The sequence below is a fragment of the Panthera tigris genome, chromosome F3 (assembly GCF_018350195.1).
Source record: "Panthera tigris isolate Pti1 chromosome F3, P.tigris_Pti1_mat1.1, whole genome shotgun sequence".
Taxonomy (NCBI): domain Eukaryota; kingdom Metazoa; phylum Chordata; class Mammalia; order Carnivora; family Felidae; genus Panthera; species Panthera tigris.
The window spans coordinates 21,184,323-21,198,674 of NC_056678.1; the positions used below are offsets into that span (position 1 = coordinate 21,184,323).

Sequence of the window (14,352 nt, forward strand, 5' to 3'; positions counted from 1 at the left end):
TATATTTACAGTTTCCTTTACTTACTTTCTTTTTTCTCTACCTCTTAAATGTTGGTTATGTCTTTTATTACCTTCCTTCTTCCTTTCCCTCTCCCATGCTCCTAGGTAACCCTTTATGATTGTCCCCCGAGATTTACTCCAATAAATTATTTTATCTGTCCCTCTAATAGAATATGTATTAAATGCATATCTTCCTCACTAGGCTGCAAATTCCTTGAGATCAAGGATTGTGTCTTACAGCCCGTCAGCCAATCACAGTCTTTCCGATATTGTCTAATACATAATAGATGCTCCATAAATATGTTTTGATATTTTTTGAATAAACAGGTGAATGAAAGGGGTAGGCATATAAACAGATATTTCACGATATAATGTATAATATAGGTTACAACGTAATATATATTAACTGGGATGAACAAGGTGCTGATGAACTTCGCATCACATCGGACATGACATTTGATACTGAGTATTGAAAAACAGCTAGATGTTCGGCAGAGAACTGGTGGAAATGTGCTTTTAGGTGGTGGGATGGAAGCAGAGGCATACGGAGGATTTTAGGACGGCAGGAGTCCAGTCATGGACCATGTTTACAGCAGTGCGAGTAGAGTCAGATTGGTTAACTTGGTCACTTTGGACATTTTGCTGGATAACTCCGTTTGGGGAGGCTATCTTGTGTATTGTAGGATATTTAGCAGCATCCCCACCTCTCTAATTAGATACCAGTAGTACAGCCCCTATCCCTTGAGTCGTGACAATGACATGTGTCCAGAATTGTCAGATGTTCTCTGAGGAGCAAGATCTCCCTCCGTTTTTGTTTTTGTTTTTTTTTATCTTTATTTATTTTTGAGAGAGACAGAGTGTGAGCAGGGGAGGAGTAGAAAGAGAGGGAGATACAGAATCCAAAGCACGCTCCAGGCTCTGAGCTGTCAGCACAGAGCCCGATGCAGGGCTCGAGCTCGTGAACCGTGAGATCATGACCTGAGCTGAAGTCGGATGCTCAACCCACTGAGCTACCCAGGTGCCCCAAAATCTCCCACAGGTTTAAGCAGTTGGTTTAGAGGAATGCATGAGGGCCAGATTTTAAAAGGCCTTGGGTACCAAGTTAAGCCGTACATTTAGGCATTTCTTTTTTTCTTTTAAAATTTTTTTAATTTTTATTTTTGAGAGAGAGAGAGAGAGTGTGTGTGTGTGAGCAGGAGAGGGGCAGAGAGAGAGGGAGACACAGAGTCTGAAGCAGGTTTCATCTAGGCATTTCTATTAAAAACAGGCTGGGTCATGGGGTACCTGGGTGGCTCAGTTGGTGAAGCGTCTGACATTGGCTCATGTCATCATCTCATGGTTTGTGTGAGTTTGAGCCCCGCATCAGGCTCTGCACTGACAGTGTGGAGCCTGCTTGGGATTCTCTCTCTCTCTCCCTGCCCTCCCCCTCCCCCTCCCCCACTAGCATTCCTTCTCTCGCAAATCAGATAAACTTAACAAATGACCTAGGTTGGTTTTTTTTCTTTTTATCTTGAAACCCACTTGGAAGGTAATTATTGCTTTCTAAAATTAAAATCACTTTCAAAAGAACATTCTGTCATCACTTGAATGGGTGAGCTGGAACAGTAACTTTTATTTTACAGAAAAATTACGACTAAGCAAATGGTGACATAAAATTAATTGCTGGGGGGTGCCACGGTGGCTCAGTCCATTAAGCGTCCGACTTTGGCTCAGGTCATGATCCTGTGGTTCGTGAGTTTGAGCCCCACGTTGGACTCTGCTGTGAACGCAGAGTCTGCTTCAGATCGTCTGTCCCCCTCTCTCTCTGCCCCTCTCTCATTTGTGCACGCACTCTTTCAAAAATAAATAAACATTAAAAAAATTAACTGCTAGGTATATGAACTATTTGGAAAGACTCTTAATATTGTTCATCTTATTTTTAGGTGTGCTGATACTGTTCCTTATGTTTTTTGCCTTTTTGCACTGCTGGCTCAATGCCTTTGCTGAGATGTTATGCTTCGGTGACAGGATGTTTTATAGGGTAATGTATACTTGCGCTTCTCTTTCTTTTCCCATTTTTCTTAAGTACTTCCATCTTCGTTGTTAAGTATTTGAACATTGTTGGCTACTAGCTTTTTAACATAAACGTTGTGAAATTTTTTTTCCATAAGTTTTACCAACATTAAGTCCGAAATTCTGATACTGATGCAGTTAGCACAGCCTCACAGCCACATCTTCTGCCTCTAATATCTGCTCCCTTAATAAAGTGTAAAGTTTCTGCTGGTACCTGTGTGGGTGATGAAGTGGGAAAGCAAGTGTCCAGAGGGCATCATGAGACTTTGCTGATCCTTCATCTGAAATTGGCTCTCTGGTGCTGTAGGAGCGATCTTCTTAGCAACTTGTGTAGGATTGTGTAATAGTTCATAAAGGAAATCACTTTTCCCTCCTTTATTTTGAAAGGCCTCAATTATGCTTAAGATAGTATTCTTATACTTGCAAAGTTGGAATTAAGCTTCACACAGGAGCGGGGTTGCTCACAGTGTTCTGTGACCCTGCCTAAAGCCCTCTGGAGGTTTGTTTCTTCGTGGTTCATCTGGCAACACCCAAAGCCTTGCACTCCTTTCTGAAAGAAACTGGGAGTGTGGGTTGTAAATTGTAGCTTTCTGATTCCATTGGTTTGATCTGAAAGTAGGGAGCAAGATATGTATGAAGGCGCACCGGGACTTGCAGGTAGCCATTGTCTCACTCCCTTGTGCAACGTAAATTTTGTCCCTTGTGGTACCAGTGGACGTTTCTTCAGGTTTGCACACTAAGTCTACATGACCTTAGAATTGTCTCCTTGTGTTTTAGCAAGGTAAGGGGATTTGCTGTTTAGATGAACCTTAGATTTAGTAATTCTGTATGTTCTGTATCTTCCATCGTAACTTCTTTAATAATGAGACAAAATGAGCTTAGGGACTTCAGAACCAGAATTCATGTCTTATTGAACACTAATAACCAGAATGCCTTTTAAGTTTTTTCTGACATCAGCGTATGGACTAACAAATTATAACACACTGGATATTATGTTGTGTGTGTGTGCTCTTTAGGAACGTTCAGCGTGTTTTGCTTTGGTTCTCTGTGTGTGTGTGTGTGTGTGTGTGTGTGTGTGTGTGTGTGTATGTAGTTCTGAACCTTTGCTTTTTTTCCCTCAGGATTGGTGGAACTCTACATCATACTCTAACTATTACAGGACCTGGAATGTGGTAGTTCATGACTGGCTGTATTACTATGCTTACAAGGACTTTCTTTGGGTAAGCAGCAAGATTTAGTTGATGTTCAAAAAATGGAGATTCTTTTCCAGAAGGTATTAGTATTGTGCCGCTGGAAGAAGTTATACTTAGTTGTCTTCAGTTTGCTGTGGGCCATTTAGGTCTATATGTCTAAGAAACCTTATGCTTTGAACACTACTCCTTAGAGACTAGTATGTACAATTACTAGATCTAATACCATGGTTTTGCTTTGGGTTTTAGTTTACATGGTTACAGTAAGAACGCATGGAGGCATTTGGAGACGTTGAAATCATCTACCAGTAATGGATCGTTTCTTTGAATCTGATTGCCAACAAATAATCTAGCTTCTTGGTTTTTGTTTTTGTTTTTGTTTTTGTTTTTGTTTTTGTTTCTTTGCGAAAAAAAGGGAAACATTTATGTTTGGTGTATCTCCAGTTGGTGATATGTGTCTTTGAGACCTTCTTTAGAATGGAATCTATTTAGACTGATGAAGTGTAATCTTGAATCTCGTGATTGATTAATGCTGGTATCTCTGGATTGCAGATTTTAGTTGTTAAGTAAGTGACTGTTGGGTTAAGCAATAGCATGATGTGCAAATAGCGCTATAGTCGAGTGAGTGTTCTTTCATTTGTAAATATAGTTTCACTTATGGACAAGGCATGTCGCTTCCTTCCAAATAAATCATAATTTAGTTACCTGTGAAAATGGGGAGGATGCCTGTCCTATCTATCGTACAGTGTTACTCTGAACGTTGAGATTGGATGTGATGTGTCCATCTATATATGAAAACTGTGGTCTGTGGTAGTGAATTACAAATAGAAGTTACAAATAAGTTTTTGAAAATATGCCCAGATCCTTTGACATTAATGGCTTTGACAATGCCTCATTTTACTAAAATAAGGATTCTTAAGCATTAGATGTTTTTTGTAATTATTTCACTACATTTCATTTAATCCAAGGAGTAGATCGGAAAAATCAAATACCAACATAATTAAATAGGTGCCTTTAGCATGTGATAATTTTAAGTCTTATATACAGTTAACTCTTGAACAACACAAGGGTTAAGAGTGCAGACCCTCCCACACAGTCAAAAATTCGCATATAATTTTTTGAGTCCCCCAAAACTTAACTACTAATCACCTACTATTGGCTGGAAGCCTTACTGGTAACAAATAGTTGGTTAACACATGTTTTGCATGTTATATGTATTTATTACATACTATATTCTTACAATAAAGTAGGCTAGAGAAAAGAAAATGTTATAAGAAAATCAAGGGTCAGCTGTGTATAGTTCATGCTTATTACTTTTTAAAAAATGACTTTTTCCTATTCTCCTTTTATCCTAGTTTTTCACAAAGAGATTCAAATGGGCTGCCATGTTAGCTGTCTTTGCTGTGTCTGCTGTAGTGCATGAATATGCCTTGGCTGTTTGCTTGAACTTTTTCTATCCAGTGCTTTTCGTGCTCTTCATGTTCTTTGGAAGTAAGTATCTTGGCACGCTGTGAGTACCGAGTATCAAGGTAAAAGAGAAATTGAGAAAATACAAGGCAGCATAGAGGCAAGGAGTTAAGATGGTGGAGAAGTAGGGGGATCCCTGGGCTTTCCTCATCCCTCAAACATAGCTAGTATTGAGGTCAGATCACTTGAAACACCCGGGAAATTGATCTGCGGAGTGGCGGAAGAATCTCCACAGTTGGAGGAAGAGAGCTTGGCAGATACTAGGCGAGTGGAAGTGAATTAGGGGAGAGGAAAATGGCAATGCCATGGAAGGGAGGGAACCCTTTCTGTGAAGAGACAAAAGGGAGAGAGAGAAAGAGAGAGGGATTTAGGAAGTGTGGCACTGGGTTAGCACAAGAGGAAAAGTTCTCTGGACCATGGACTGGGGAGCGAGAAGCACCGAGTGTCTAGTTCTGTTTTTGTGTTTGTTTGCAAACTGCATTCCGAGCTCAAACTCTTGAGGTTTTGGAAGTGTGCAACCTTCTCTGGATTGGAGCTGTTGGCGTGCGCTCCTGGGGAGGAGGGAGTTGGTCCTGGAGTGTATAGAGTGGTGTAGAGATCTCTGGGGCGCATTGGGAGGGAACATTCTCCTTCCTGGAGTACTCTTGGAAGAGGGTTTCTTGCCTCCCCAAGGACAAAAGACCCAGTAGGTGCCAGCCAAAGGCCTTTCATCATGAAGGTAGAGAGGCTCTACCCCAGAGGAGGGGAGCGGATCTGTATGATGCTGGGTCCTTTTAGACGCTGGGTTTTGGATCCCAGCTGTCTGCAAGGAGAAGGTGCAGGATAGTTGTAGCACAGGGCAAGCTGACTGCCCTCGCTATTCGGTGAGGGCTGCCTGAATACCAAGAGGTATGAGATCCCCGGTCCAGGGTTGAGAGATTGGGATGGCACCATTCCCCCCCCCCCCGCAACATCAACACTGTGGGACTTCAGAGAACAACACAGCTGCCCCCAGTGGAGGCAGGACTTCCTTACACCAAACCCCGCCCTTTCGTGCCTGGCAACTGCTTATTTACTGGAGCAAGACTGGCTGACCCAACTCAACCGCAACTGGCCTCTCCTCCAGACCAGCACAGCCAGCACCCAGCATGCACCAAGTGCACTGAAAATCGAGTGCTTGACAATGACACCTGCAATTCTTTTTTCTTTTTTTCTTTTGGAACCAGGCTTATAGTTTCTTGTTTGTTTTTTTCATTTTCTTTTCTCTTTGTTTTGGAAGGGGCTTTTTTATTTTTTCTTCTTTTTCTTTTTTTTCCCCTTTTTGTTTGGAATCAGCCGTATAGTTTTTTGATTCTCTGTTTGAGAGTTTTTTTGTTGTTATTGTTCCCTTTTGTTTCCTTTTTTTTTTTTCCTTTTTGGTGGTGGGTGGGGGGATCAGGCTTTCCCTCTCTCCTCCTGTTTTCCAGGGTTACTCCAACAAACAAATCAAAACACAGCTAGTTAAAGGTCCAAACACTCCCTCACTGCAGACAAGGAGGAGCTCTGCAGAGGACTGACCAGTGGGAAAGAGCAGCCAGAATGCAACAGCAGGGTGCACACCATATACCAGAAACACTTCCTCGAGTGCCAGGCCCCAGACAGTGTACAGCCCCTTTTTAACAGCATTGCTCTCAGGTCTAGGAAATGTAACAAGATTTTAAAACACACAGAAGACAGAAACTTAGCCAAAGTGACAAGACAGAGGAATTCTCCCCAAAGGAAAGGTCAAGAAGAAATCATGGGTAGGGACTTACTCAAAATAGACAAAAACAATATATCTGAACAAGAATTGAAAACAAGAGTCGTAAGTCTACTAGCTAGTCTTGAAAAAAGCCTGGAAGACACCAGAGAACCCTTGCTGCAGAGATCAAAGACCTAAGAACTAATCAGGCTGAAATAAAAGATCCTATAACTAAGATGCAAAACAAACTGGATACAGTGAAAACGAGGATTGAAGAAGCAGAGGAGAGAATAGGTGATATAGAAGGTAAAATTGTAGAAAATAATGAAGCTGGAAAAGGGAAAGGAAAGTGTTAGATCACAAGGGAAGACTTAGGAAACCCAATGATCCCATGAAACGGAACAATATCTATATCATAAAGTCCCAGAAGAAGAGTGGGAAAGAGGGGCAGAAGGTTTATTTGAACAAATTATAGCTGAGAACTTCCCTGATCTGGGGAAGGAAACAGGCATCCAAGTCCAAGAGGCAAGAGAACTCCCACCGAAGTCAACACAAACAGGCCAACACCATGACATATAGCGAAACTTGCATAATACAAAGATAAAGAGAGAATTCTGAAAGCAGCTAGGGACAAAAGGTCCTTAATCTACAAGGCTAGACACCTAAGGTTAGTAGTAGACCTGTTCACTGAAACTTGGCAGACCAGAAGTGATTCGCAGGAAATATTCAATGTGCTGAATGGGAAAAAATCTGCAGCCGGGAATGCTTTATCCAGCAAGACTGTCATTCAGAATAGAAGGAGAGATGAAGAGTTTCCCAGACCAGGACACCTGGGTGGCTGGCTCAGTTAAGCGTCCGACTTCAAGCCCTGCTTCGGGCTCTGTGTTGACGGTACGGATCCTGACTGGGATTCTCTCTCACTCTCTGCCCCTCCCTACCCCTCTCTCATTAAAAATAAATAAACTTAAAAAGAAAAGCTTTCCCAGACAAAAACTAAGAGTTCATGACCACTAAACCACCCTGCAAGAAATTTAAAGGGGGTCTGAGTGGAGGAAAAAAAGACCAAAGCAACAAAGACTACAAAGGACCAGAGAATGTCACCAGAAACACCCAACTCTACACATAACACAATAGCACTAAACTCCTCTATCTTTCAATAATTACCTGGAATGTAAATGGACTAAATGCTCCAACCAAAAGACATAGGGTATCAGAATGAATTAAAAAACAAGATCCATCTGTATTCTGCCTACAAGAGAGCATTTTAGACCTAAAGACACCTGCAGATTGAAAGTGAGGGGATGGCAAACCATCTGTTATGCTAATGGAGGTCAAAAGAAAGCCGGAAGAGCCATATTTATATCAGACAAACTATTTTAAAGCATAGACTGTAACAAGATGAAGAAGGGCATTATATCATAGTGGGTCTATCCATCAAGAAAATCTAACAACTGTAACAACACTTACAATGTGGGAGCACCCAAATATATAAATCAATTAATAACAACATAAACTCATTGATAATAATGCCATTATAGTAGGGGACATTAATATCCCACTAGTAGCAATGGACAGATGATCTAACAATGGACAGAAAATCAACAGTGGCTTTGAGTGACTCACTGGATGGGTTGGACTTAACACATATATTCAGAACATTTCATCCTAAAGCAGCAGAACATACATTCTTCTTGAGTGCACATGGAACATTTTCTGGAATAGATCACATACTGGGTCACAAATCAGCTCTCAACAGGTAGAAAAAAATCTGTATCATACCATGCAAGTAAACCACAAGAAAAAATTTGGAAAACTTTCAAATACATGGAAGTTAAAGAATGAGTTAACCAGGAAATTAAGAAATAAGAAAAAAACAAAAAAACATGGAAGCTGTTTAAAATGAAAACATGACAGTCCAAACCCTTTGGGTTACAGCAAAGCAGTCAGAAGAGGAAAGTACATGGCAATTCAGGCCTATCTCAAGAGGCAGGGAAGGTCACAAGTACACAACCTAACCTTATACCAAAAGGAGCTGGAAAAGGAGCAGCAAATAAAGCCTAAAGCCAGCAGAAGAAGGGACATAATAAAGACTAGAGCAGAAATAAATGATACAGAAAAACTAACAGATCAATGAAACTAAATGCTGGTTCTTTGAAAGAATAAACAAAATTGGTAACCCCCTAGCCAGACTTACCAAAAAGAATGAGAAAGGACCCAAATAGGTAAAATCATGAATGACAGAGGAAAAATCACAACCAACAGCACAGAAATACAAGCAATTATAAGAGAATACTATGAAAAATTATATACCAACACACTGGGCAATCTGGAAGAAATGGACAAATTCCTAGAAACCCACACACTACCAAAACTGAAACAGGAAGAAATAGAAAATTTGAGCAGGCCTATAACCAACAAAGAAATTGAATCATTTATCAAAAATCTCCCAACAAATAAGAGTCCTTGGCCAGATGGCTTCCCAGGGGAACTCTACCAGACACTTAAAGCAGAGTTAATAACTATTCTTCTCAAACTGTTTCAAAAAATAGAAATGGAGGGAAAGCTTCCAAACTCATTCGATGAAGCCAGCATTACTTTTATTCCAAAACCAGGTAAAGACCCCACTAAAAAGGGGAATTAAAAGGCCAGTATCCCTGATGAACATGGATACAAAAATTTTCATCAAGATACTAGCAAATCAAATTCAACAGTACATTAAAAGGATTATTCACCATGATCAAGTGGGATTTATTCCTGGGCTGCAGGCTGGTTCCATATTTGCAAATCAATCAATATGATATACCACATTAATAGAAGAAAGGATAAGAACCCTATGATCATCTCCATAGATGCAGAAAAAGTATTTGACAAAGTACAGCATCTCTTCTTGATGAAAACCCCCAAGAAAGTAAGGATACAAGGAACTTACCTCAACATCTTAAAGACCATTTATGAAGATCCCACAGCCAATATCACCTTCTATGGGGAAAGACAGAACTTTCCCCTAAGATCAGGAACACAACAGTGATGTCCACTCTCACCACTGTTATGTACTGGAAGTCCTAGCATCAGCAATCAGATAACAAAAAGATAAAAGGCATCCAGATTGGCAACGAAGAAGTCAAACTTTTACATTTTGCAGATGACGTGATACTCTACATGGAAAACCTGAAACACCCCACCAAAAAACCGTTAGAACTGATATATGAATTCAGCAAAGTTGCAGGATATAAAATCAGCGTAGAGAAATTGGTTGCATTTCTATACCCAAATAATAAAGCAGCAGAAAGAGAAATCAAGGAGTCTATCCCATTTACATTTGTGCCAAAAACCATAAGATACCTAGAGATAAATAACCAAAGAGATAAATGATCTGTATGCTGAAAACTATAGAAAGCTTATGGAAGAAATTAAGGAAGACACAAAGAAATGGAAAAACATTCCACGCTCATGGATTGGATGAATAAATATTGTTAAAATGTCTGTACCACCCAAAGCAATGTACATTCAATGTAATCACTATCAAAGTAACACCAGCACTCTTCACAGAGCTAGTACAAACAATTGTAAAATTTGTATGGAACCAGAAAAGACCCTGAATAATCTAATGTTGTAAAAGAAAACCAAAGCTGGAGGCATCAAAATTTTGGCCTTCAAGCTTTATTGTAAAGCTGTAATCATCAAAACAGTATGGTACTAGCACAGAAACAAACACATAGATCAATGGAATAGAATAGGGACCCAGAAATGGACCCACAAATCTATGGTGTACTGATCTTCAACAAAGCAGGAAAGAGTGTCCGATGGAAAAAAGATGGTCTCTTCAGCAAATGGTGCTGGGAAAACTGGACAGTGACATGCAGAAGAATGAAACTGGATCACTTTCTTACACCATATACAAAATTAAATTCAAAATGGATGAAAGACGTAAATGTGAGACAGGAAACCATCAAAATCCTAGAGGAGAAATCAGGCAGTAACCTCTTTGACCTCAGCCTCAGCAGCTTCTTACTAGACGTTTCTCTGGAGGCAAGAAAACAAAAGCAAAAATGAACTATTGGGACCTCATCAAGATAAAAAGCGTCTGCACAGTGAAGGAAACAATCAGCAACCCCAGAGTCAACTGATGAAATGGGAGAGGATATTTGCAAATGATGTATCAGATAAAGGGTTACTATCCAAAATCTATAAAGAGCTTATCAAACTCAACACCTAGAAAAGAAATAATCTGATGAAGAAATGGGCAAAAGACATGAATAGACACTTTTCTAAAGAAGACATCCAGATGGCTGACACATGAAAAGATGTTCAACATCACTCCTCATCAGAGAAATACAAATCAAAACCACAGTAAGATACCACCTTACACCTGTCAGAATGGCTAAAATAACTGAGGAAACAGCAGATGTTGGTGAGGATGCAGAGAAAGGGGAACCCTTTTGTAGTGTTGGTGGGAATGCAAACTGGTGCAGCTACTCTGGAAAACAGTATGAAGGTTCCTCAAAAAATTAAAAATAGAACTACCCTACCAGCCAGCAATTGCGCTACTATGTATTTATCCAAAGGATACAAAAATGGTGATTCAAAGGGGGCACATACACTCCAGTGTTTATAGTAGCGCTATTAACAGTAGCCAATTATGGAAAAAGCCCAGATGTCCATTGACTGATAGATGGATAAAGAAGACATGGTTTACATATACAATGGAATATTACTTAGCGATCAAAAAGAATGAAATCTTGCCATTTGCAACAACATGAGTGGAACTAGAGTGTATTCTAGGCAAAAAGTCTGTCATAGGAAGATAAATATCATTGATTTCACTTGTGGAATTTAAGAAACACAACATGGACATAGAGGAGGGGAAGGAAAAATAAGATAAAAACAGAGAGAGGCAAACCATAAGAAACTCTTAACTACAGAGAAGAAAGAGGGTTGCTGGAGGGTGTTGGGTGGAGAGATGGCCTAAATGGGTGATGGGCATTAAGGAGAGCACTTGCTGGGATGAGCACTGCATGTTATATGTAAGTGATAAATCATTGGGCTCTTCTCCTGAAACCAGTACTACACTGTATGTTAACTGACTTAAATTTAAATAAATTAATTAAAAAAGAAAAAAATCTATAAGGCAGTCTAGAAAACCAGATGTTAGTTAATACCATTTCGAGGCAGTGTTTGTGAGATGCTTACAACATTGATTTTGAGTAATTTAAACACACACTGTTGCAGGGTGCTTAAATTTGAAGTAGAGAAATGGACATAAAGAGCCTTGAAGACTAATGACAACAGTAATTTGGGAGGTCATGAAAACTTTAAACAATTCAGTGTTCTCTCCCTGAAAAACATGGACCCTTTTTTGGGTGGGTGGGTGGAGGGACAAGGTTAAATATGAATGAGTCCATGAAATATATTTTCACCTGTCCTGAATATTATTTTATTTCCAATTAATCACTGATAAATTTTAACTCTGAAGTTTCATTTTCACTTATAAGACCTGTATACCTGTATAAATAAATAAACCTGAATACCCACAGTTGATGCTCATTGTGATGATGATCAGAGCATATATCTGAAGCCACTTATTTCCTGACAGACTGTTACATTTTTTATCATCTTTCTGACTTCAGTGGCTTTCAACTTCATTGTCAATGATAGTCGGAAAAGGCCATTTTGGAATGTTATGGTGTGGACTTCCCTTTTCGCGGGCAACGGAGTCATCCTGTGCTTTTATTCCCAAGAGTGGTATGCACGTCAGCACTGTCCTCTGAAAAATGTGAGTCCTCATTCAGGCTGGAGCGGAAAAGCAATGTTTTCGCCCCCTGGTTGTGAGGGTTCGTGGGCAATATTAAGAAGAGTAGTGGAGATGATGCCAGATTAATGTTAAGGGGAGGGAGGTAAAAGGGTTAGCTTATTGTTTGATCTTACTGCACACTCTTTGAAATTTTTCTTTTCTCTGGTTTTGTTTACACTGAGCACTCCTAGTTTTCGGTTCTCTCTCTCCTTTTTTCTCCCCCTTTCACTGCTTTTTCTGTAGTGTTTTCAGATTTTCTTCCTGAAAATTTTCGTCCTGAAAATGTGGTGTTCTGCAGAGTCTTCTCAATGGCACGTGTGCCCCTCCTGCCACCACGTCATCCCAGAATAGTGAACTGTTTGTGAAAAAGTCCAGCTACACTCATATGCCTAGGATCCCTTTTCCCTTGATTTTGTTGTTGTTGTTTGTAATTATGTACGATTCTCATTTTTAGAGCCTTCACTTTTAGTTGCGTATGGAGAACTCCCGAATATTTAATGGTGCCTCCTTGATCTATCTACTTGAGTATCTCTCACGGGGACCTATGACTGAAGTTGCCTAGAGTCCAGTTAATCAGCTTCTCTCCCAAAGCTTCTCCTACGGCCTTGTTTTTGTTATGCTGCCCCAATGCTCCCTCCTTATTTCCTGTTAACCCCCTTTTTACATCTGAACTAACTGCTTTGGGCTGTCTCTGGTTATGGTACTCTCTGCACTCCAAATCCACCTGTCAGATTTTCTTTTCAAATCCGGTTTGGATGCAACATCTTCCAGCTTTTTCAGATTCTTGCTCCAGTCTTTTCCCATTTCTGACCTTTCACGGTGCTTCATCTGTTCTCATTTAGATAATTTAGTCATTTCAAACCTCATATTATAGTAATTTGTGTATATATTTCATCATCCTCACCCTACCACCATTTAGATTTTAGACCACCAAAAGTAGGCCTGTGCTAAGATAAAATGCAAGATACAGGAAAGAGGTAGTGCCTGTTTGGAATTTGGTCAGAAGCTTTGTGTAAAACTTGTAAATCGGTATAATCTGTATTGCAGATAAAAATCTTTTGAATTAGTGAGCTGCTTACAGCTTAGAGGTTACGGAAGTGCTGGGAGGCATTGTAAAACTGTGCGGTGTGTAGCATTAACACCCCTATCTACCCTGACACCTCGTGCTCACAGTGCCTGCAAATAAGCCACTCTTCCCTTCTTTTTTCCCCATCGAAGCCCACATTTCTGGATTATATCCGTCCGCGTTCCTGGACTTGCCGGTACGTGTTTTAGAAGCTTGGACTCCCGTTTCATTCCTTGACACTGAAGATGGGATTTCTGCCTGATTTGGGGCCAGCATCTGTTTCCAGCTGTTACTGAAGTTATCTGTGCTATTTGGACCACTCCAGGCTTTACAGATGGCTTACTCCATTCCTAGGTCAGCTGAGATGTTGGAAGTTTACTGGAATCTTGTGTACTTGAAGCAGTACTTTTTTTTTTTCCCCCTACCTTTGTGGGAGAAGGGAGACTTATAGCTGACATAATGACAGATTTTTGTTGGCTTTTTGTTTTTTGACTCCATTTAAACATCATGACTAAATATGTTTTCTTGGCCACTGAATTAGCTAAAACACGAAGAAATCATTTAAATATTTTAGGCTTAGAAATTTTTTCATGCACACTGTTGGAATGTATGCTAATTAACTGTGTACTTGGGAAAGAAAAAATAATGTGGAACATCTTGCTGTTTTTAGTAGAGGGGAAATAACTAGTTTCCAAAGATAATCTTGTTATACATCTTAGTTGTATTTTTTTTTTTTTTTTTTTGGAAAGAAGTACAGTTCTATTCAGTTTTTGCCTTGTTTCTCTATAAGGTGTAGGTCATAATTTCTGTGAAGCAAAATTATACCGTTCATTTTGAATTCCTGAGTTTACATCCGAAATATTATAAACTGAGGGGGACAGAAGTAGGAAGGGAAAAAGAAAGAAGTGACACAGGACAAAGAAAAACGCTTCCTTGTACAGTTTCCAAAGCAATTTTTAAAGACTTGCTGCATCAATCGTGTGTTTAAATTATTTTATCATGGAATTTATGTGGAAGGTAACTGCTTTGTTTAAATTTTAAGGTAATAACTTTTTGGAAGTTATTTAGAAGTACCCTTTGGTATACT

At 39.7% G+C, this 14,352-nt stretch overlaps 1 protein-coding gene across 2 annotated transcripts in view; it reads left to right on the top strand.

The window, feature by feature from the left end:
* Positions 1-14,007, top strand: part of SOAT1 (sterol O-acyltransferase 1) — a 78,447-nt gene extending 64,440 nt beyond the window's left edge. For both annotated transcript variants that reach the window (XM_042975794.1, XM_042975795.1), the window contains 5 exons: positions 1,923-2,020; positions 3,174-3,272; positions 4,598-4,733; positions 12,036-12,181; positions 13,418-14,007. In XM_042975794.1, the coding sequence (XP_042831728.1) occupies positions 1,923-2,020; positions 3,174-3,272; positions 4,598-4,733; positions 12,036-12,181; positions 13,418-13,474 (536 nt within the window). In that variant the 3' untranslated portion in view covers positions 13,475-14,007. The remainder of the gene's footprint in view (positions 1-1,922; positions 2,021-3,173; positions 3,273-4,597; positions 4,734-12,035; positions 12,182-13,417) is intronic.
* The last annotated feature ends 345 nt before the right edge of the window (positions 14,008-14,352 follow it).